The 22,200-nt window shown below is 38.5% G+C and overlaps 1 protein-coding gene across 1 annotated transcript in view; it reads left to right on the plus strand.

Annotated features, from left to right (window-relative positions):
* The window catches only part of LOC109096443 (structural maintenance of chromosomes protein 1A-like), a 50,773-nt gene extending 39,039 nt beyond the window's left edge, over positions 1 to 11,734 (plus strand). The window contains exons 23-26 of the mRNA XM_042751020.1: positions 5,656 to 5,807; positions 5,890 to 5,959; positions 7,431 to 7,541; positions 11,169 to 11,734. Coding sequence (XP_042606954.1) covers positions 5,656 to 5,807; positions 5,890 to 5,959; positions 7,431 to 7,541; positions 11,169 to 11,249 — 414 coding nt within the window. The 3' untranslated portion in view covers positions 11,250 to 11,734. The remainder of the gene's footprint in view (positions 1 to 5,655; positions 5,808 to 5,889; positions 5,960 to 7,430; positions 7,542 to 11,168) is intronic.
* The last annotated feature ends 10,466 nt before the right edge of the window (positions 11,735 to 22,200 follow it).

The following is a 22,200-nucleotide window of genomic DNA, read 5'->3' on the forward strand; positions in this document are numbered from 1 at the left end:
TCCCAAATTCAGTATCTCAGAAAATTAGAATATTGTGAAAAGGTTAAATAATGAAGACACCTGGTGCCACACTCTAATCAGCTAATTAGCTTAAAACACCTGCAAAGGCCTTTAAATGGTCTCTCAGTCTAGTTCTGTAGGCTACATAATCATGGTGAAGACTGCTGACTTGACAGTTGTCCAAAAGCGACCATTGACACCTTGCTGAAGCAAGGGCAAGACACAAAAGGTCATTGCAAAAGAGGCTGGCTGTTCACAGAGCTCTGTGTCCAAGCACATAAATAGAGAGGCGAAGGGAAGCGAAAAGATGTGATAGAAAAAAGTGTACAAGCAATAGGGATAACCGCACCCTGGAGAGGATTGTGAAACAAAACCCATTCAAAAATGTGGGGGAGATTCACAAAGAGTGGACTGCAGCTGGAGTCAGTGCTCTCAAGAACCACTACGCCCAGACGTATGCAAGACATGGGTTTCAGCTGTCACATTCCTTGTGTCAAGCCACTCTTGAACAACAGACAGATTCAGAAGCGTCTCGCCTGGGCTAAAGACAAAAAGGACTGGACTGCTGCTGAGTGGTCCAAAGTTATGTTCTCTGATGAAAGTCAATTTTGCATTTCCTTTGGAAATCAGGGTCCCAGAGTCTGGAAGAAGAGAGGAGAGGCACACAATCCATGTTGCTTGAGGTCCAGTGTAAAGTTTCCACAGTCAGTGATGGTTTGGGGTGCCATGTCATCTGCTGGTGTTGGTCCACTGTGTTTTCTGAGGTCCAAGGTCAATGCAGCTCATATACCAGGAAGTTTTAGAGCACTTCATGCTTCCTGCTGCTGACCAACTTCATGGAGATGCAGATTTCATTTTCCAACAGGACTTGGCACCTGCACACAGTGCCAAAGCTACCAGTACCTGGTTTAAGGACCATGGTATCCCTGTTCTTAATTGGCCAGTAAACTCGCTTGACCTTAACCCCATGGAAAATCTATGGGGTATTGTGAAGAGGAAGATGCAATATGCCAGACCCAACAATGCAGAAGAGCTGAAGGCCACTATCAGAGCAACCTGGGCTCTCATAACACCTGAGCAGTTCCACAGACTGATCGACTCCATGCCACGCCACATTGCTGCAGTAATTCAGGCGCCCCAACTAAGTATTGAGTGCTGTACATGCTCATACTTTTCAGTTGGCCAAGATTTCTAAAAATCCTTTCTTTGTATTGGTCGTAAGTAATAGTCTAATTTTCTAAGATACTGAATTTGGGATTTTCCTTAGTTGTCAGTTATAATCATCAAAATTAAAAGAAATAAACATTTGAAATATTAGTCTGTGTGTAATGAATTAATATAATATACAAGTTTCACTTTTTGAATGGAATTAGTGAAATAAATCAACTTTTTGATGATATTCTAATTATATGACCAGCACCTGTATAGTCTATTCTAATGGTAGCACCTTAGCTGCTAGGACAGGCAGTATGCACAATCAAAATACTTGCCTTGACATTGAGGTGATACATTTTGGAAGTATATTTTTACCTGTAAATTATTTGCAAGTTATTTGTAAGTTATTTGCTTTGGGGAAAAACATCTCTTTAGTGCATTGATACGCACAAGCACTCTTGGCACAGCAATCTATGAAGTTACTTTTGTGTCTTTTTATGCAATCAAACATAATAAGTTTAAGAGCAAAATTAAAAATAATAGAAAGAAAAAATCAAAATATGCAAATAGAAAGTGTTCTTTTAAGGTTGCTTTTAATTACAATAATAAAGTATTTGAAAACAAAAACATGGATCCACTATTCTAAGGAGCCCTTGTTACAGTGCAGTTATACTTTGAAATGGTGAGTAGGGCTGCAACAATTGATTATTTTGATAATAGATTAATCTAACAAATACTAAAACAATTAATCGACTAAACGTCGTTTAATTCACTGATTAATTTGTAGGCGATGCTCTTGCAATTTCTTGAAATACTGAGTTATACATATTCATATACATTTAGAGCTGCTTTATAGCAGCAAAATAAGATGTAATTCTTACTAAAAGCGACATTGTATTTTCATGTTTAATACTGTAAAGCTGCTTGCTTTAAATCAGTCTATTGTATAAATGATTATATACAGAAATGTGACATGACTTCTGGAGTCCTGATTGCAGAGCTTGTGCAAACATATCCACATTGCTTCGATCAGATGCTTTCTGAACTACTGTTTTGTCAGCGACTGACATGTTTTTTTTTTTTTGTTTTTTTTTTTCATTATATTATTGTAAGGAACGTGAGCAGCACATATTTACATATTCATCTAAACGTCACTCTCAGTAGTATAGGGATGTCCGCTAATAGTAAACCTCTGCTTGTGGTTATCAAACTTCTTTTTACCCCTAAGCATATTTTTATTTGTAGATTTGTAAAACTTTCCTGCACTCTAACGGCTTTGTTTGCACCTCTATAAGTGTGTCTTCTATTGGATTGAATGCATGAGGGCTGAATTACAGTCTTGCACTACTGCGCCACACTGGTTACAGACTCTTACATTAATCATGTAAGATCAAACAACTGTTATGCAACAAAAATATTAAAAGAAATAAAAATAAAATTGTCGACTAGTAATTTCAGCCATAGTACTGAGTAATATTAATTAACAACATGTACCTACTATTAGAGATCGACCGATATGGGTTTTTCTATAGCCGATCCCGATGTTTAGAGGTCAGGGTCAGCCAATGGCCGATATGTGCTGCCGATTTTTAAGGCCGATATCTTGAAGTTTTCCCCTTCATTTGCATGCTAAAATGTCACACTAATAATAAGTTGATGCACAACATTTCTAAACTTATCATCATTTATTGAGCACTGACTTGAACCATCTCCCTCGAATCTTAATTTTGTGCACTGCACGGTATTAAAAATAAAAAAATTATCCAAAGTTAACCAAACAAATCAATAAACTGACCAAGTATTAAACATATAAAACATAAAAAAAAATACAAACATAAACATAAGTTTTAGAGCATTTATCAAGCAGAATTTTTCAAGTTTGTTGGAACATAAATGTAAACACAAATATACATTTAAATAAAATAAATACAATTTTATAAATAAAAATCAATTAAACTGAAAAATATAAAAAATAAAATATATAAAAAATAAATAATAGTAGTGCTGCAAACACACTAGCAACCAGCAACATTTGTGTTTGGTATAAATGACACAGAACATCTAAAGTGCATTCTGATTTCAAAACTTACATCGCAGTCTGTTCATTATTAAAATAAAGTACAGTCAACCAAACATATAAAAGGTTACACTGGTCAGTTTAAATAGACCGTAGTATACCGGTCCACTCTGCTGTTATGCCAAGGACGTTTTTGCTCATATGAAGAGGATGATCTTTTCCATCTAGTTTACATTAAACTAGAACGAGACGTGAGCAATAACCTCCAAATACATCTAGCCAAACCCGCGCTCGCTCGTCCTCGTCTGCACGCACGCATGCACTGTCACAATCTAATGCACTGTAAAAGCAGGATTTTTTTTTTAAAACAAATAGGCCTACCAGAACGCAAAAATTCAAAATCGAACATTTTGCAGAACAGGATCAAATTAATACTCGCATAAAATGTTTGATGTGAAAAAAGCGGTTCACTGACTGCGCAGCACAGCCACAAGCGTGACAGTTACGTTTGGGATCATTTAATTTTTAATACTATAGTGTCATTTGAAAACATTGCAATTGCGTTTTAAAATACAACAACGAGCACCGCAAAGCCATTCAGCGGTCTCCTTGACGGGAAACAGTCAACTACCGGTAAGTAAAATGATCTCAAACGTATGGCGCGGTCTATTCATTTTATCAAATGATCAATCACATCTATTCATTTTACAGTCCTGCTACTAGCATTTTATTCAGACTAAAACCCCTTTAATTCGGGTGAGAAAGCTTTTTTACCGAGTGGCTTTTGCACATAATAATATTACCGCTGCAGACGCATTTTGCAGCATTAAGGTTATTAATTGATTGTTAATTTAAATGACGATCGATCATGGAAATGATCAAATACTGACATCCCTAAATGCAAATGAGTTGGATGGAAACCTGGCTATTGTCTGCATCAAACCATGCTTCCAAACAAATGTCATTCACCGTTCTGGACTGCTCCAGGACAGCTCTCTCTCCGAGCACGCTGCTGTCTGTGAGCGGGGCGGAGTAACGGAGCCCTCAATCACACTGCGGTGTTTGTGAGAGCTGCCACCTTCTCCACCCCATTTACAGAGTGAAATTCTCTGACTACCTTTATCTCCCAGGACTGTTGTTTAATCTTCCAAAAGTTTTGGCTTGGGGTCCTTCACATGTGGCAGCAGCACTTTCCACCGCACCAATAACACGGGGCTGCTTGCCGACGTGCCTGAATTTAAATCAGCGCTACTAAACACGGATGCCGATATATTAAAAAATGACAAATATCGGCCCGATATATCGGCCGAACGATATATCGGTCGACCTCTACCTACTATAGTGTTAGCAATAGGGCTTGGTAATTATGCATAATTACTGTAATCACTACAGTTAGTACATGTAACAAGGATGCTGTGAAATAGAAACCCAAAACAACTTGCAATGCAAGCACGTCTATGTCTTAATACAGTTTATCATACACACAATGTGTTTTTTTGCTGTCATTTTGCAGATTTTGCTCTCTAGTTGAATCATTTTAAATGCATGTAAAGCTGTGTCTGTGCACTAGAGTGAGACCTGATGTTATTGATATTTTAAATGGAATAAAACACCATTCATTCATTCATTCATTAATTTGTGTATGCTCAAGCTTATTTGTGATCACAGGGCTTTGTTACTCATGCATGCTGCCAAAATCTTAAATGACAATGCTTCATGAGTGAATCGCTGATATTCAATCTATTATAGGAGTTTTATACACAGTCAAATGGTCTAATGAAATCCCCATTTTGAACATAACATATAAGAAATATGTTAAAACTTGAGATTGTTTAGGTCATTAATCTGCGTATAAAACTCCCAGCTAAAAGGGTCTTAGAAAGGCAGGACCTAAATGGGCAAAAACCAAAAAAGCGGCAATTTATATTTTTTATTGTGCACAGCTTAAGGGTTGATTTAAAAACAGTGTAATCTGGTCGAACACTGGATTTCCTCAGGCCATTGCAATGTACTAGTGAGTGTGGCAAAACAAAAGTTCTGAGCACAAGTGGTATAATAACAGGTGTTCCACTGAGATGTAGCTTCACTTGCAACTTGCAAGCAAAGGTTTTAGACCCACAAACAGTGACAGCAAAACAAGTGTGTTTTTGATTGTGTAAATACAAAGTAATTCTATATAACATCCACATGAAATTATATACTCACAACCTCTGTGTATAAAGGGCTCTTGTGCTTTTGTAAACTTGTCTTTCTTTCTGCTATGGTGTGTTCTCTGGCCTGAATTTTTCAACAAATGTTGCTTACCAAGGTTATGCTTACACAGTGCAAAAGCACTCAATACAAGATCAAGCTAATTGCTAATTGAAGTCATTTTCAGGTGTTTTCTTTATCAAGTTAGTCATTGCAAGCCTAATCATCTCATAGACACTAAGACAAATAATTTTTTCCACTGGTGGTGTTTATGTATGTGTGTGTTTTGCCAGGCGTTTCTGGGGCCCGAGAACCCAGAGGAGCCATATTTGGATGGTATCAACTATAACTGTGTGGCCCCAGGCAAGCGTTTCAGGCCTATGGACAACCTGTCTGGAGGAGAAAAGACTGTGGCGGCTCTAGCCTTACTGTTTGCCATTCACAGGTATGTACAGCACATATTTACCCTCATGTGAAATCACATCATTCACCAGACAGTACCTGACATAATGTCTTTACCTCTTCAGCTATAAGCCTGCTCCTTTTTTTGTCCTGGATGAGATTGACGCAGCCCTGGACAATACCAACATTGGCAAGGTTTGTTTCACACCAGGGTTTATACCAGAAACTGTTTTAAAAAAGTCACACACACAGTCATTGAGGTGTATATTTGTCATATATTGCAACTGCAATATGATGAGCATTTAAGATATTTTATTGCTGCTGCTTAGATATCAGGGCAGCAAAAATGGCATGTCAAAATCCTTAAAATTTCTAAATCTTAAAGTTGTGAAGGAATAGTTGACCTACTAATGAAAATTGTAAATCATACTCCTCTTTGTCATTCACAGATTTGCAGGATTTTGTTTCTTCTGTAGAATTTGTTCAGGTCTTAAGAATTACATTTGATTTTAAAAATTGTGCAGAAGCCCTTTAAAAGAACAAACTCCTGGCCTCTTTCAGTGACCAAGTGAGCTAAAAACAAACAAAAGACATTCATATTGACCTGGTGCACTCAAAATAGACTTTTAGTCCACTTTTAATCAATGTGAATATTTTTTATACAAATATTAATAATTACAATAGCTACAATATTACAATAAAACAGTACAGAAATTTGAATTATAAATATTATCAATTAATATGTTTCTGTTGTAATTACTATTGTAATGTAAAATGGTGTGCAGATGTGGCTTAAAATGCACTTTTTCAGGCAATTTTGCTGTGCTTCACACTATATCCAGGTGGAGCAGGGACCACGAGTGTAATGTGGTAGATCTTTGTTTCATGTGCTTTGTAAATGTGCACTTCATCATGCTCTCACTTATTTATGAGATTTCTTTAAACATGAAATTTTTGTTTACGAGTATTTTTTAACATTACTCAATTCAATCCACTGAAGTATTACCTGATTACTCAGTTGCATTGATTTGGGTGATAGAACTTTTGTCTTATTTCTTGAATATTTACGATAGTCTGCAGTAGTAAGTTGTAAACATTTGAACTCAGCATTCTTTTCAATTGATTTTTTTAATGGCCTTTATATTACCTTTTTAATAATGAGATAGTTATTCAGGTTTGTAAAATCAAGTTGTCTTTTGACAGCTTATTGTCAGACATTCTTCGAATTGCAGTTGACTTAATTTTATTTTTTAAGTGATATTTATGTTGGCTTTGATATTGAAAAAGGTACAGTAATGGGAAATGCAGCAGTCATGTAAGTAATATGTCAGTTGTGTATAAAGTTTTTTATGTATATAAAAATAATTTTTTATATATATTTTAATATACATAACTTATGTATACTCTGTAAATTTCATAAATTAAAATGTATCTGCATATTTCCATTTCCCAAAACAATTTATTTTTATAATAAACCTTTATGGTGCAGTGTAGATTGAAACATATGGCTGATTGGAATTCATGGATGACCCTTATTTTTATATTGAAACAGATCAGTAGACAATGAAAACATATGATTAAAATAGTAAACACTTGTTATAGATCATATTGTATCTTCTTATAACCCCAAAATTTCTAAATTATCATCCTTATGTATATTGTGTAGGTTGCAAACTACATCAAGGATCAGTCAGTGCAGAACTTTCAGGCTGTAGTGATCTCCCTCAAAGAGGAGTTTTACACAAAAGCAGACTCCCTGATCGGAGTCTATCCAGAGGTAAGATTCTCACTTGCCTTTTATACATAAAATTTCTAATATTGTGGCATGACTTTAAATCAACATCTCAATGAAACTGCTTAGGGGTGGGCGGTATGACAAGAAAAAAAATAAAAAACCTTTGCAATGATGCACATCACCTAACAATAATTCTGGATTAAATATATTTGTCACTACACTAAATGTTGCAATTGAGAAACCACATACAGATTTCATAATAACTCAGATTGACAGAATATAATGGCTAACTTCAGTTGACAACTATTTTACATAAATTCATCTTTTTTTTAATTTAGCATTTTATACAATACATATTGTCAAAGCAGCTTTACAGTATTAGTAAATGAGGCAAGGGTGTAGAGTTACATTCAAGCTATTTTAAGGCATGAGAAAATTATTTTCACAAGAAAAACATTTAAATAGGTAATTTTGAGGATCAAAGATGAGTTTTAAGGGATACAATTTTGACTACAGGGGGACTTGCCTGTGTTTATGATATACTGACTTAGTTTTGTACTGGTTGATAAATATGAAAAAAGTCAGTTCCAGCCCAGAACAACCTTTCCTGCAGTGGAAATGGACAGAATGGTTTGAGAACGGACAAAAACCGGGAATTCGCACAGAGACCGATGGTCTCTGTGCTCACTCTTCGTATGTGCTGCATGCAAACAAGACAAAGTTATTTCAGTTCCTGCACTTAAATCATTTCAAATCACATTAAAATGCGAACACAGGAATAGTTAAGTAGAATCGAAATGCACGCGTCTGATTGAATACCTGGTTCCCCTTAAGGAACTCGAGCTGCGTCAAGACGCTTTGGGAACGCCTTCAGTGTGACCACGCTCTGAAACACGTATGTTATCAGTCCAATGGATTGGCAAGACATCACCGGCGGGGTGATGTAGTGACCAGGAAGCTATAAGGGCCTGGTCAGTCCCCGCTGCGGAGGGGTTCGCAGAGGGATCTGGTGGAGGGAATGGAGACGGGGAATCATTTTCTTCTTCCTCGACCAACAGATCCATGAGCAACTTCATGGATCTTACAGAGATATAAGTTTTTCAGCAAATGTGGGCTTGCATTCTCTTCATTTGCTTAGTTGCACTAACAGAGTGTTCCTGTCCTCAGAAGCACTAAACTAAGCTTTTTTGTGCTTAGAAGCTCTACCATAACTATATGAGCAAAAAACTCCTAACACATTAAAATCTGTCTTTCTCTTTTCAGAACACATGTTAAAAACATCTTTCATGCGGGCAAGCTTTAGTCTTAACATTGCATAAACCAACTTTCTCTAACAGGGAAAGAAGGTTTTCAGCATATATGGGCTTATCTTTTGTGTGTTTAGAAGCTTTACCATAACTTCATGAGCAATAAACACTTAATATTAAAAAAAGCCTTACCATAACTCAAAAAAACACTTAATACAAAATAAAGAAACACCTAAAACTCCTAACGCATAAAAAATCTGTCTTTCTGCATCACAAGTTGCACTAACAGACATGTTAAAAACATCTTTCATGTGGGCAAGCTTTAGTCTTAACATTGCATAAACCAACTTTCTCTTACAGAGAAAGAAGGTTTTCAGAATATGTGGGCTAGAATTCTCTTCATTTGCTTAGTTGCACTAACATAGTGGTCCTGTTCTCAGAAGCTCTAAACTAAGCTTTTTTGTGCGTAGAAGCTATACATTAACTTCATGAGCAAATAACACATAACACATTAAAACACATTAAAATCGTCTTTCTGGACTGCAAAAAAAACAATTTACTTACAGAGAAAGCCTGATATTTATGTTCCAGGGCTTCTGAGGGCAGCCCCCGCTGGGGAAGGGCAGTGTACACTTCATTACACTGTGCCCGTCTCTCCTCAGTGCCCTTAGGAGGCCGAACTGTTAACCCTGCCACCGCCGGTGCTTCAGGGCACAGTGGTCTCCAGTGAGTGCACATCTCAGTGTCCAGAAACATGTAGCTCTGGGAGGCTCCCTGCCTCTAAGGAGGTCTCCAGATTGGCTGGTGCGGTCGTTCCCTGCTGGTCCTCAATCAGGGAGCAGACATCCTGTCAAGGCAGGGGCCGAGGCCCGGGGAATGGAGACTTCACCCAGATGTGGTGTGTCAGATTTGGAGAATGTTTGGTCAGGCTCAGGTGGATCTGTTTGCGACTCAGGAGACATCACACTGTCCCCTCTGATTCTCTCTGACACATCCAGCTCCTTTCAGACTGGACGCCTTGGTACAGGCGTGGCCAAGGCTTAGTCTGTACACCTTCCCTCCGATTGCTCTGCCCCTGGGAGTTCTGGAGAGAGCGCACCGGGACAAGGTCAGTCTGCTATTAGTAGCCCCATCTACATGTCCTGTGAGTCCTCTGGTCTCCCCTCACCCATGGGGGTCAAGGCTCACTCCACCTGAAGTGTGGTGGCCTCCAAGGCCTTCCTGTCGTGTGTGGTTATGCAGGATATTTGTAATGCTGCGGATGGTCTATGCCGCTCACCTTCGTCAGGTTCTACAACCTTGATGTTCGTACCGCTCCTGGTTCCTCCATCATTTTGCCGTAGTTGTGCTGAGTACATACTATGCAGTAGGGATGTGCGGGTCTAGTCAACTAGTCGACTAAACAGTACAGCACCTACTAGTCGACACTGAAAACAATAGTCGATTACACAACAGAAAAAAAAGCATGATTATCATTCAAATTACCATCATTTTATGTTACTGTCAAATTCCCATTGTTACAGTCGGATACAAAACTTAGTTTAAACGACAGTCAAATTAGTCGTCGCGCACATCCCTACTATGCAGGGACTTGAGAGTCTGGCGGCGTGGGCATTCTCATTCCCAAAATTCTGAAGGGAAATGCCTCAAGGTTACGTATGAAACCCTGGTTCCCCGAGGTATTGAGACGCTGCGTCTCCTGCCATACTTCCGGCATTCCTGCGAGCGCTTCCCTCATTCTACCAGGAGCTGGTCACTTAAAAAAATTTTTTTTTTTTTTTAAATAAGTGATGTGACATACAGCCAAGTATGGTGACCCATACTCAGAATTCATGCTCTGCATTTAACCCATCCAAAGTGCACACACACAGCAGTGAACACACACCTGGAGCAGTGGGCAGCCATTTATGCTGCGGCGCCCGGGGAGCAGTTGGAGGTTCGGTGCCTTGCTCAAGGGCACCTCAGTCGTGGTATTGCCAGCCCGAGACTTGAACCCACAACCTTAGGTTTAGGATTCATACCTCTAACCTTAGGCTGCGACTATCAACCCCGTCACCCCGTCCATGAAGTCTTGCTCATCCATTAGACTGATTGCAAACGTGATTCAGTGCAAGTGATTAAGGCGTTCTCAAAGCTTCTCGAATGCAGCGTCTCGTTCCCTCAGGAAACCAGGGTTGCATGCGTAACCTTGAGGCGTTCTTAGAATCCTAGTTCTAAAATGGAACCGGTTTTCAATACCCTAACTATTACCAACTTCAAAACTACTTAATGTGAACTAAATGGTATTTGAAGAAGTTATAAACATGAACACTATGGAATTCTGTAAAGCTGCTTATGAAACAGTATGTATTGTTAAAGTGCTTTATGAATAAGTGACTTAACTTACTATGCATGTCACTCATTGTCTGCCCTTCCTCGACAGCAAGGAGACTGCGTCATCAGTAAAGTCCTGACCTTTGACCTCTCCCAGTATCCTGATGCCAACCCCAATCCTAATGAATGAGACATACTCACATACCTAGAAACATGTCTGTTTTGTTTTGTAGTTTTCAAAGATCAGCTTGGCTTTTTATGTTCTCACTATTTACACATCACAGTCTCTTGCTAGATTTGAATATAGTTCATTATGATTTGTGCTTTTTTTTCTTTTCATTTTTTGGTCAAAATGTGTTTTTTTGTTTTGTTTTTTTGTTTAGTGCTTTTTGGCAATCATGTAATTTTGATTAATCCATTGAAGCTAGATTAGTCTGACTTTTCTAATACTTTTAACTCTGCATAATTGGCTTTAAAGCTTCACAATGTAAAGCTTCACAATAGAGGTAATGTTATGACTAAGACCTGCAGTTTAACTGATGTTGTTGATTGGTAAAAGTTTTATCACCACTTTTGTATTGACTGTATTTGTCCTGTATTTGCCCTTTTTAGTATATTAAGTTTTAAGTAATTTTCTATTGGAAAATAAACTTTGCTTCCCAGTAATTGATTACACATGAATGTCTTGTTTGGAATCATCTTAACTTGTTTTGTGTTTGTAATGGCTTTATGTAACTTTAAAATTTCACTTTGGTTGTAATGGATCCATGCAGCAACTTACTGAGCATGTAGAAGGTCACACATAAACATGCTATATACAGGTCCTTCTCAAAAAATTAGCATATTGTGAAAAATATTTTAATGATAAAAATTAAACTTTCATATATTTTAGATTCATTGCACACCAACTGAAATATTTCAGGTCTTTTATTGTTTTAATACTGATGATTTTGGCATACAGCTCATGAAAACCCAAAATTCCTATCAAAAAATGAGCATATCATGAAAAGGTTCTCTAAACGAGCTATTAACCTAATCATCTGAATCAACTAATTAACTCTAAACACCTGCAAAAGATTCCTGAGGCTTTTAAAAACTCCCAGCCTGGTTCATTACTCAAAACCGCAATCATGGGTAAGACTGCTGACCTGACTACTGTCCAGAAGGCCATCATTAACACCCTCAAGCGAGAGGGTAAGACACAGAAAGAAATTTCTGAACGAATAGGCTGTTTCCAGAGTGCTGTATCAAGGCACCTCAGTGGGAAGTCTGTGGGAAGGAAAAAGTGTGGCAAAAAAACGCTGCACAACGAGAAGAGGTGACCGGACCCTGAGGAAGATTGTGGAGAAGGACCGATTCTAGACCTTGGGGGACCTGCGGAAGCAGTGGACTGAGTCTGGAGTAGAAACATCCAGAGCCACCGTGCACAGGCGTGTGCTTTTGAACCAGAAACAGCGGCAGAAGCGCCTGACCTGGGCTACATAGAAGCAGCACTGGACTGTTGCTCAGTGGTCCAAAGTACTTTTTTCGGATGAAAGCAAATTTTGCATGTCATTCGGAAATCAAGGTGCCATAGTCTGGAGGAAGACTGGGGAGAAGGAAATGCCAAAATGCCTGAAGTCCAGTGTCAAGTACCCACAGTCAGTGATGGTCTGGGGTGCCATGTCAGCTGCTGGTGTTGGTCCACTGTGTTTTTTATCAAGGGCAGGGTCAATGCAGCTAGCTATCAGGAGATTTTGGAGCACTTCATGCTTCCATCTGCTGAAAAGCTTTATGGAGATGAAGACTTCGTTTTTCAGCACGACCTGGCACCTGCTCACAGTGCCAAAACCACTGGTAAATGGTTTACTGACCATGGTATTACTGTGCTCAATTGGCCTGCCAACTCTACTGACCTGAACCCCATAGAGAATCTGTGGGATATTTTGAAGAGAAAGTTGAGAGACGCAAGACCCAACACTCTGGATGAGCTTAAAGGGATAGTTCACCCAAAAATGAAAATTATGTCATTAATGACTCACCCTCATGTCGTTCCAAACCCGTAAGACCTCCGTTCATCTTCGGAACACAGTTTAAGATATTTTAGATTTAGTCCGAGAGTTTTCTGTTCCTCCATTGAAAATGTATGTACGGTATACTGTCCACGTCCAGAAAGGTAATAAAAACATCTTCAAAGTAGCCCATGTGACATCAGAGGGTCCGTTAGAATTTTTTGAAGCATTGAAAAATACATTTTGGTCCAAAAATAGCAAAAACTATGACTTTATTCAGCGTTGTCTTCTCTCCCGGGTCTGTTGTGAGCGCGTTCACAGCACTGCAGTTTAGTGATATCCGGTTCGCGAACGAATCACGCGATGTAACCGGATCTTCTTGAACCAGTTTCACCAAATCGAACTGAATCGTTTGAAACGGTTCGCGTCTACAATAAGCATTAATCCACAAATGACTTAAGCTGTTAGCTTTTTTAAACCAATATCCCGGAGTAATTCATTTACTCAAACAGTACACTGACTGAACTGCTGTGAAGAGAGAAGTGAAGATGAACACGAGCCGAGCCAGATAACGAACGAAACATTGACTCGTTCTCGAGTCAAGAACTGGTTGCATCGGTTTTCGGATCACCAGTAGTGATGGGAAGTGCTGTTCTTTTCTGTGAACCGGTTCTTTCGGACAGTTTGATTCAATAAACCGGTTGCCGAAAACGGTTCACCAGTTCTTTTGCGCTCGACGTAATGACTTCATTGGCGATGATGGCCTTGATTCAAGCCTTCAGTTTACCCGCGCTCATAACATTAGCACAGAATCAGTTCAGAATCAATCATCAAAAGAACCAGTTCGGTTCAGACGCGCTGTGTGTCAGTCTGCTTCACGCATGCGCAGTATCATCAGCTCCTCGGTTCTCGAACCGGACGCATCCGACAGAAACGGTTCTTGACTCGAGAACGAGTCAATGTTTCGTTCGTTATCTGGCTCGGTCAGCAGTTCAGTCAGTGTACTGTTTGAGTAAATGAATTACTCCGGGATATAGGTTTATTTGAATTCAGAGGGAGTGTCAGCCATGTTAAAGTTAACAGCTTAAGTCATTTGTGGATTAATGCTTATTGTTGACGCGAACCCTTTCACACGATTCAGTTCGATTTGGTGAACTGGCTCAAGAAGATCCGGTTACATCGAGTGATTCGTTCGCGAACTGGATATCACTAAACTGCAGTGTTGTGAACGCGCTCACAACAGACCCGGGAGAGAAGACAACGCTGAATAAAGTCGTAGTTTTTGCTATTTTTGGACCAAAATGTATTTTCAATGCTTCAAAAAATTCTAACGGACCCTCTGATGTCACATGGACTACTTTGAAGATGTTTTTATTACCTTTCTGGACGTGGACAGTATACCGTACATACATTTTCAATGGAGGAACAGAAAGCTCTCAGACTAAATCTAAAATATCTTATACTGTGTTCCGAAGATGAACGGAGGTCTCACGGGTTTGGAACGACATGAGGGTGAGTCATTAATGACATAATTTTAATATTTAAGTGAACTAACCCTTTAAGGCCGCTATCGAAGCATCCTGGGCCTCCATAACACCTCAGCAGTGCCACAGGCTGATTGCCTCCATGCCACGCCGCATTGAAGCAGTCATTTCTGCAAAAGGATTCCCGACCAAGTATTGAGTGCATAACTGAACATAATTATTTGAAGGTTGACTTTTTTTGTATTAAAAACACTTTTCTTTTATTGGTCGGATGAAATATGCTAATTTTTTGAGATAGGAATTTGGGGTTTTCATTAGCTGTATGCCTAAATCATCAGTATTAAAACAATAAAAGACCTGAAATATTTCAGTTGGTGTGCAATGAATCTAAAATATATGAAAGTTAAATTTTTATCATTACATTATGGAAAATAATGAACTTTTTCACAATATGCTAATTTTTTGAGAAGGACCTGTATATATATTGTGAAACTTGTGTATTAAATAAATTCAATGCACACAGACTGAAGTAGTTTAAGTCTTTAGTTCTTTTAATTGTGATGATTTTGGCTCACATTTAACAAACCCACAAGTTCACTTTCTCAACATATAAGAATACTTTATAAGAACAATTAAAAAAAAAAAAAAAAAAAAAAACATTTTTAGTGAATTGTTGGCTTTCTGGAAAGTGTTCATTTACTGTAAATGTACTCAATGCTTGGTAGGGGCTCCTTTTGCTTTAATTACTGCCTCAATTCGGCATGGCATGGAGGTGTTCAGTTTGTGGCACTGCTGAGGTGGTATGGAAGCCCAGGTTTCTTTGACAGTGGCCTTCAGCTCATCTGCATTTTTTGGTCTCTTGTTTCTCATTTTCCTCTTGACAATACCCCATAGATTCTCTATGGGGTTCCGGTCTGGTGAATTTGCTGGTCAGTCAAGCACACCAACACCATGGGCATTTAACCAACTTTTGGTTCTTTTGGCAGTGTGGGTAGGTGCCAAATCCTGCTGGAAAATGAAATCAGCATCTTCAAAAAGCTGGTCAGCAGAAGGAGGCATGAAGTGCTCCAAAATTTCTTGGTAAACGGGTGCAGTGACTTTGGTTTTCAAAAAACACAATGGACCAACACCAGCAGATGACATTGCACCCCAAATCATCACAGGCTTGGAAACTTAACTCTGGACTTCAAGCAACTTGGGCTATGAGCTTCTCCACCTTTCCTCCAGACTCCAGGACCTTGGTTTCCAAATGAAATACAAAACTTGCTCTCATCTGAAAAGAAGACTTTGGACCACTGGGCAACATTCCAATTCTTCTTCTCCTTAGCCCAGGTAAGACGCCTCTGACATTGTCTGTGGTTCAGGAGTTGCTTAACAAGAGGAATTCGACAACTGTAACCAAATTCCTTGACACGTCTGTGTGTGGTGGCTCTTGATGCCTTGACCCCAGCCTCAGTCCATTCCTTGTGAAGTTCACTCAAATTCTTTGAATCGATTTTGATTGACAATCCTCATAAGGCTGCGGTTCTCTCGGTTGGTTGTGTATCTTTTCCTTCCACTCAACTTCCGGTTAACATGCTTGGATACAGCACTCTGTGAACAGCCAGCTTCTTTGGCAATGAATGTTTGTGGCTTACCCTCCTTGTGAAGGGTGTCAATGATTATTTTCTGGACAACTGTCAGATTGGCTGTCTTACCCATGATTGTGTGGTCAAGTGAACCAAACTGAGAGACCATTTTGAAGGCTGAGGAAACCTTTGCAGGTGTTTTGAATTGATTAGCTGATTGGCATGCCACCATATTCTAATTTGTTGAGATAGTGAATTGGTGGGTTTTTGTTAAATATGATCCAAAATCATCACAATTAAAAGAACTAAAGACTTAAACTACTTCAGTCTGTGTGCATTAAATTTATTAAATACACGAGTTTACAATTTGAGTTGAATTACCGAAATGAACTTTTCTATGACATTCTAATTAATTGAGATGCACCTGTATATAATATATATATACACACAGTGGGGAAAGTATTTATTTGATTCCCTGCTGATTTTGTAAGTTTGCCCACTTACAAAGAAATGAAGGGTCTGTATTTTATGGTAGGGTCTGTTTTTATGGTAGGTTTATTTATTTATTTATTTATTTTTGTGATCAACTTTCTATTGTCTTTATAGTACAAAATAACATCCATTAAAAACAAACAAACAGGGAAGGGGGAGCAACAGACATATTATCAATAATTTACAATCTGACAGAGAAAAAACAAAAAAATATATATCATTCCTTTATATAGTCTAAAATGTCAGAAGAAAACACTGCCATGCATCAGTGGTACTAAGTTTAGCCTTGTTAATTCGTGCTATTGTACATTCACAGGTTACTATCTTAAGAAGGCTATGAATCCAAAATGTTTTTGCACATGTGCGGAGTAAACCAGTTTTGTATTGCCGTCTTTGCAGCTGTAAAACCAGCAAACAACATTCTCATCCTTAATGAACTTATACAGGAGTTAGAAATGTCATTGAGAAGACATAAACCTGGATTAGATGTGTAATCAATTGATAGTAAAAAGGACAAAACAGAATTCACATGAGTCCATATGTTGACAACAATTAGACATTCCCAAAACGTGGAGAAAAGTCCCTGATGATACAGTGTTACAGATATGGCAGTTATAGGTTGATTGCAGTTTCAGTTGAGTTATACTTGAGATTGAGTTATGTATGCTCTATGGATTACTTTGAAATGGATAAGAAGATGAGCCAAGTTTTTAGAAGTTAAGATTAGATTGGTAGGTTTATTTTAATTTATAGAGACAGATTACCAAACAAAAAATCCAGAAAAACATATAAAGGTTAGAAATTGATTTGTATTTCAGTGAAATAATTTTTGATCCCCAAGCAAAACATGTCTTAGTACTTGGTGCAGAAACCCTTATTGACAAGCACAGAGGTAAGACATTTTTTTGTAGTTGGTCACCAGGTTTGCACACATCTCAGGAGGGATTTTGATCCACTCCTCTTTACAGATCCTCTCAAAATCCTTAGTTTGCTGTCATTTGGCAACTCGAAGTTTCAGCTTCCTCCACAGATTTTCTATAGGACTGAGGTCTGGAGACTGGCTAGGCCACTACATGACCTTAATGTGATGCTTCTTGAGCCACTGCTCTGTTGCCTTGGCGATATGTTTCAGGTCGTTGTCATGCTGGAAGACCCACCCATGACCTAGCTTCAGTGTTCTGGCTTAGGGAAGGAGGTCCTTGTCCAAGATTTTACAGTATATGGCCCCATCCATTTGCCCCTCAATAGAGTGAAGTCATCCTCTACCCTTAGCAGAAAAACAGCCCCAAAGCATAATGTTTCCACCTCCGTGCTTGACTGTAGGGATGGTCTTCTTGGGGTCATAGTCAGCATTTCTCTCCCTCCAAACACAGTGAGTCAAGTTAATGCCAAAGAGCTCAATTTTGGTCTCATCTGACCACAGCACTTTCTCCCAAGCCTTCTCTGAATCATTTAGATTTTCTTTGGCAAACTTTAAATGGGCCTGTATCTGTGCCTTCTTGAGCAGGGGGACCTGGCGGGCGCTACAGGATTTCATTCCATTTGTGGCATAGTGTGTTACCAGTGTTTTGATTGGTGACTGTGGTCCCAACTGCACTAGGATCATTAACAAGCTCCTCCCATGTAGATTGGGGCTGATCCTTCACCTTTCTCATGATCATCCTTACCCCATGAGGCAAGATCTTGCATGGATCTCCAGACCGAGGCCGATTGATGGTTGTTTTGTATTTCTTTTTTCATATCTGTCTTATTTGACATTCAGTATCTCAGAACAGAAATAAGGTAGGAGGAAAATTCTTTTTTGATGTTCCCCAGCATGTTAGCTGTATGGGAATAAATAATTTTGTTTTGATAGCATAAAGTATACAAATGTTACAGTATTTTGTAACAAAACAGGCCTTTTTGTTTAGTTCTTGACTTCTTGAAAACGGTTGTTTTCTGAGCGCTATACACAAAAATAATGACTTACAACTCCAAGACCGAAGCAAGGAGAGTCAAAAGGTAGGTATCGTCTGATAGAATTTTTTCTAGATTTTGATGGAAAAAATAAAAGTAAAAAAATAAAATTATTTGCATTTGAATATTCTCATGCTGAGAAATAGATAAAATTAAAGAAAAATTAGTGTGGTCAAGGGAAATTTTTCATATCATTCTTATTTGATGTTCAATATCTTATGAAATAAGGTAGGAGAGAATTTTTTTTGGTGATGTTCCCCAACATGTGTGCTGTATGTGAATACAATTTTGTGATGATATCATGAAGTAATCAAAAGTTACAGCATTTGGAACCAAGGTAGCCCTTCTCTTAGCCCTTTAAAGTTTTGAAATTGTTGTTTTGAATTAGAAGTAATGCCTCACTCAAGTGTAGTAAAAGCCCCAAATATACTTGTTTTATTCTACTTGATGAGACCTTTCAAATGACATATGCCACATAACTATCTGAGCTGTATGTTTCTGACATATTACAGTACGTCACAAAAACATTTTTCATAAATTATGAAAAAAATTTCTATTTATCTTGACATAATTCCACACTATTTAGGAGTTAATCAAAGTGGCCACATGCATTGTAAAGTTCAGACTCCGAGCTTTCCAATGACACCTATTTTGTGTTGATTAAGGTAGATATTTTGAAAAATATGCTTATTGGTTTTTTCTTAGCTAGGGGGCGCCCGCCGGCGGTACAATCCGGTTTCGAGGAACTAGGCATCCCTGGTTAGGAGTTGATCAAAATAGTTGGATGCTTTCGAAAGCTCAACTTCTAAGCTTTAAAATGATACCTAATTATTTATATATACAGTGGGTACGGTAAGTATTCAGACCCCCTTAAATTTTTCACTCTTTGTTATATTGCTGCCATTTGCTAAAATCATTTAAGTTCATTTTTTTCCTCATTAATGTACACACAGCACCCCGTATTGACAGAAAAACACAGAATTGTTGATATTTTTGCAGATTTATTAAAAAAGAAAAACTGAAATATCACATGGTCCTAAGTATTCAGACCCTTTGCTGTGACACTCAATTTCTTCTGATCATCTTTGAGATGGTTCTACACCTTCATTTGTGTCCAACTGTGTTTGATTATACTGATTGGACTTGATTAGGAAAGCCACACACCTGTCTATATAAGACCTTACAGCTCACAGTGCATGTCAGGGCAAATGAGAATCATGAGGTCAAAGGAACTGCCTGGAGAGCTCAGAGACAGAATTGTGGCAAGGCACAAATCTGGCCAAGGTTACAAAAAAATTCCTGCTGCACTTAAGGTTCCTTAGAGCACAGTGGCCTCCATAATCCTTAAATGGAAGACCTTTGGGATGACCAGAACCCTTCCTATAGCTGGCCGTCTGGCCAAACTGAGCTATCGGGGGAGAAGAGCCTTGGTGAGAGAGGTAAAGAAGAACCCAAAGATCACTGTGGCTGAGCTCCAGAGATGCAGTCGGGAGATGGCAGAAAGTTGCAGAAAGTCAACCGTCACTGCAGCCCTCCACCAGTCGGCCAGAGCCCCAGCCCCCATCATGTGCACCTTCTACAGAGGCACCATCGAGAGCATCCTGACTAGCTGCATCACTATATGGTATGGCGCCTGCAACGTGTCCTGCCGGAAGACCCTTCAATGCATAGTGAGAGCAGCTGAGAAGATCGTTGGTGTCTCTCTCCCCTCCCTCCAGGACATTTATGGAACCCGTCTCATCCGCAAAGCCCTCTGCATCGCTGGTGATTCCACCCACCCGTCACACAGCTTCTTCAGTCTGTTGCCATCACTGAAGGACAGCTTCATCCATCAGGCTGTCAGGAAGCTGAACTCGCTCCCGACCTTGCCCCCCACTCCCCTCTTTTGCCCCAGGCACCAATGGTCCTTCCACTCCCCTCCCACTAACAAACTGTGACCTGCACCAGACACTTTGTGCAGCATTGGTCTGCTCATTACCTCATTCAACTACATCTTCAGTCAGTTTAAATAAAGAACTGCTCTCTGAGCTTTTTGTCACTTTAAATCAGTCTGAATAAGCTCTTTTGCACTACATTCTTTTTATCTGCACTGTTTGTTTACTTCATTGGTTTGCACTCTATCTGCCATGTGCTGCTTTATTTAACTGTATTTTTATTTCTAATTTTTTTACATGCCCTTATTTGTATAGTTGTATTTTATATTTAATCTGTATCTGTCTCTACTGTTTGTGTTATCTGTATGCAAGGGTCTGAGAGTAACGCAGTTTCAATTCTCTGTATGTATGTGCTGTACAAAGCTTGTACATATGTGTAAAGCTTTTTTTTTGTGACAAATTTTGTAAAATTGTGTAAACAAATACACAAGACTAGTTTTAAAACCCATTTCTCTGTCTTCTGAATTCTCTTTAATATATTTTAAAGATGTAATTTGTGTGTGCAGGGGGTATTGGAGAGAGAGTGGCTGTAATATAATTTATGTGTGTCTGTTCCAGAGACTTTTATTTTGATGGTCTTTTTCATTCTGTTTTATCTGCCTTTTCCTAACTTGTGTTTCAATTTTGTTTTCCCTGGTTGGCATCAGTGTTATAGAAAGTTACTTTTAAAAGCAATGCTTTACAATATTCCATTACTCCCTAAAAAGAAACTAAGTACTTATTTACTTTTTATGGAAAGTAATGTTATTTTAATGCGTGACTTTTACATTACTTTTTCTTATCTGGACTGGGTGTGCTTGTTTGGTTTTAATATAAAAAGTACTGTTTCTGGCAAATGTAAAATCCATTACACACCAAAAGTGAAATGAATAAGCCTCAGGCTGAAGGAAATGTAAATTCAAAAAGTTTGCTTTTCACTCCTTTAATTAATTTTGAGAAATACTAAATTTGTTTTTGTGCGAGTGAGATGAGTAATGTTCAATTAGTCTAGAACTAGAGTAACATCATGTTCACACAGCGCACACACAACGCCTCTGCATTTACTCCTGATTTCTATCAAACATCGAAACACCAGAGCTGTCAGTCGTCAGTAAATAGGAAACCAGTAACTTACTTATTTGGAAAAAGTACTCAGATACTTTATATTAAAATAAAAAGTGATGCATTATTTTACTAGTTACTTGAAAAAAGTAATAAGATTACACAACTCGCGTCACTTGTAATGCATTACACCCAACACTGGTTGCCACAGTGGCGGATTTATGTTCACCTGTGCTAGTTAAGTTACTTATTATCTCCGCTCAGTACATTAGAAGCAGACGTGTACCATTCATTCACACAGAGACACGCAGAACATGCAGATTTCATATCTTTTTTGCTGTTTAATATTCACAGACACTAGTCCGATAATTCTGATAACATGAAAATTATCTTGTACAAAAAAAGAAAGTTATTTAATAATTTTAATATGCATTATTTCATTATTTCTTGAAAGCATCAAGTTGAAAACCAAAAAATAGGCTGCAGTGGTCACCCTACATTATGTTTTTGAATTTTTTTAAATTTAATTACATGCACCCGACAGCATCAATTTTTGTATGTTGAAAAATGCGTCGATGTTTTGTTTTTCAGATACAAAACAATCACGGAATCATGCCAAGTGTGATGAGACATAATTCTCGTGAGAGCTTAAGCACTGTTACCTTCAAAAACACA

The sequence above is a fragment of the Cyprinus carpio genome, chromosome B23 (assembly GCF_018340385.1).
Source record: "Cyprinus carpio isolate SPL01 chromosome B23, ASM1834038v1, whole genome shotgun sequence".
Classification (NCBI taxonomy): domain Eukaryota; kingdom Metazoa; phylum Chordata; class Actinopteri; order Cypriniformes; family Cyprinidae; genus Cyprinus; species Cyprinus carpio.